This window comes from Aureococcus anophagefferens, assembly GCF_000186865.1.
Source record: "Aureococcus anophagefferens unplaced genomic scaffold AURANscaffold_165, whole genome shotgun sequence".
In the NCBI taxonomy this organism is placed as follows: Eukaryota; class Pelagophyceae; order Pelagomonadales; family Pelagomonadaceae; genus Aureococcus; species Aureococcus anophagefferens.
Genome location: NW_008705709.1, coordinates 2,730 through 4,236, shown reverse-complemented (window position 1 = coordinate 4,236; position 1,507 = coordinate 2,730). Strand labels below are relative to the sequence as shown.

Genomic DNA, 1,507 nt, shown 5'->3' with positions numbered 1-1,507 from the left:
ACGTCGCCTGGGGCTTCGGCGCGCTCTTCATCTCCGACGGCTGGGACGGCGACGGACTGAACGAGCGCGTGGCGAGGCTCGACGGCGCCACCTACGAACCTGTGTGGATCCGCGGCAACAACGGCACCGTCGACCCGTCCGACGACCCCGTGGGCAACTTCTCGCAGCTCCACAGCGTCACCATCGACGAGTCGCGGAACCGCGTCTGGCTCGCGGACCGGGCGCACAATCGCCTCGTCGCGCTCGACGCGTCGACGGGCGCCTTCGTCGGCGCGTGGCCCTGCGTGGCCGAGGTGAACGGCGCCGGGCCCAACGCCGTCCGCTACGACGGACCGCGAGATCGCGTCGTCGTGTCCGTGGGCAACGGAGGCCCTAGCGCCGCGACGAAGGCCGATTCTTTTATCTTCGCGCTCGACGCCGCCAGCCCGTCCGGCGCGTGCAACTTCGCCGCCGCGCCGGTGAACACGTCGACGACGGACAACGCCCACGAGCTCGCCGTCGACGAGACCACGGGCGACGTCTACGTCGCCTACGAGAACGACGAGCTCGGCATGCCGCGGCGCTACCGCCTCGCCTAAAGGACCCTATGGCGGGCGGAGGAGCGCGAGGAGCGCCGCCTCGTCGTAGTCGAAGCGCGCCGTGAGGTTCACGGCCGCGCCGCTCGGGTTGTTGTCGAAGACGGCGGCCGTCTCCGCGAGCTCGAGCGCCCGCGGCAGGCACGCGTAGTCGAGCCAGAAGGGCACGGCGAGGACCGCGGGCCGCGCGCAGAGCGTCGCGGCGAGGTGGGAGAAGCCCGACTTGGACGTGACGACGAGGTCCGCGGCGCAGAGCGCGTCGAACGCGTCGACGGCCTCGCGCGGGCCCACGTCGACGTCGACGCCCGGCAGCGCCGCTCGGAAGTCCGTGCGGTCGCCGCCGATGTCCGGCACGAGGCCGCCGGGCCGCGCGCCCTCGGCGAGGACGACGACGCGCGCGCGGGCCGCGATCTGGCCCGTTTTCATGGCCTCGGCCGCGTCGTAGCTGACGTCGTGCTCGTCGTGGGCGAAGACCTTGTACCAGTGGCCCCGGAAGTGGGTCCAGCCGTCGAAGACGTCGCCGTCGGCCGCGTCCGGCGCGTCGGCGCCGCCGAGGACGACGCGGCGCCGCCGCGGGTCGCCGCTCTCGGAGAGCGACAGTTCCAGGTCGCTGTCGAAGGTCGCGTAGAACGTGTAGTTCGCGGACACGGGCGCGACGAAGAAGCCCTCGAAGGAGCCCGCGCCGGGCCCGTAGACGGGCGCGAAGGACACGTCGGCGGCGTTCGTCGCGTCGTAGCCCGCGCACGACGCGTTCGCCGACGCCGTGCAGTTGGCGTCGTCGTCGTAGCGGTGCGCGACGACGACCTCGTGGGCCGCGTGGGCCTCGAAGGCCCGCACGCGGCGCCCGCGGCACTTGTCCGGGCAGCCCTTGACGGTCTCGTAGGTCGTGCCGTTGACGGAGCAGGGCTCGCCGAGCTTGCACGTCTCGTTGA

General features: G+C 72.7%; 1 protein-coding gene across 1 annotated transcript in view; it reads right to left on the bottom strand.

The window, feature by feature from the left end:
* Positions 1–584: 584 nt before the first annotated feature.
* AURANDRAFT_68476 (hypothetical protein) overlaps positions 585–1,507 on the bottom strand; it is a gene marked incomplete at both ends in the record, with an annotated part of 3,652 nt that continues 2,729 nt past the window's right edge. Inside the window, one exon of the mRNA XM_009044170.1 lies at positions 585–1,499. Coding sequence (XP_009042418.1) covers positions 585–1,499 — 915 coding nt within the window. The remainder of the gene's footprint in view (positions 1,500–1,507) is intronic.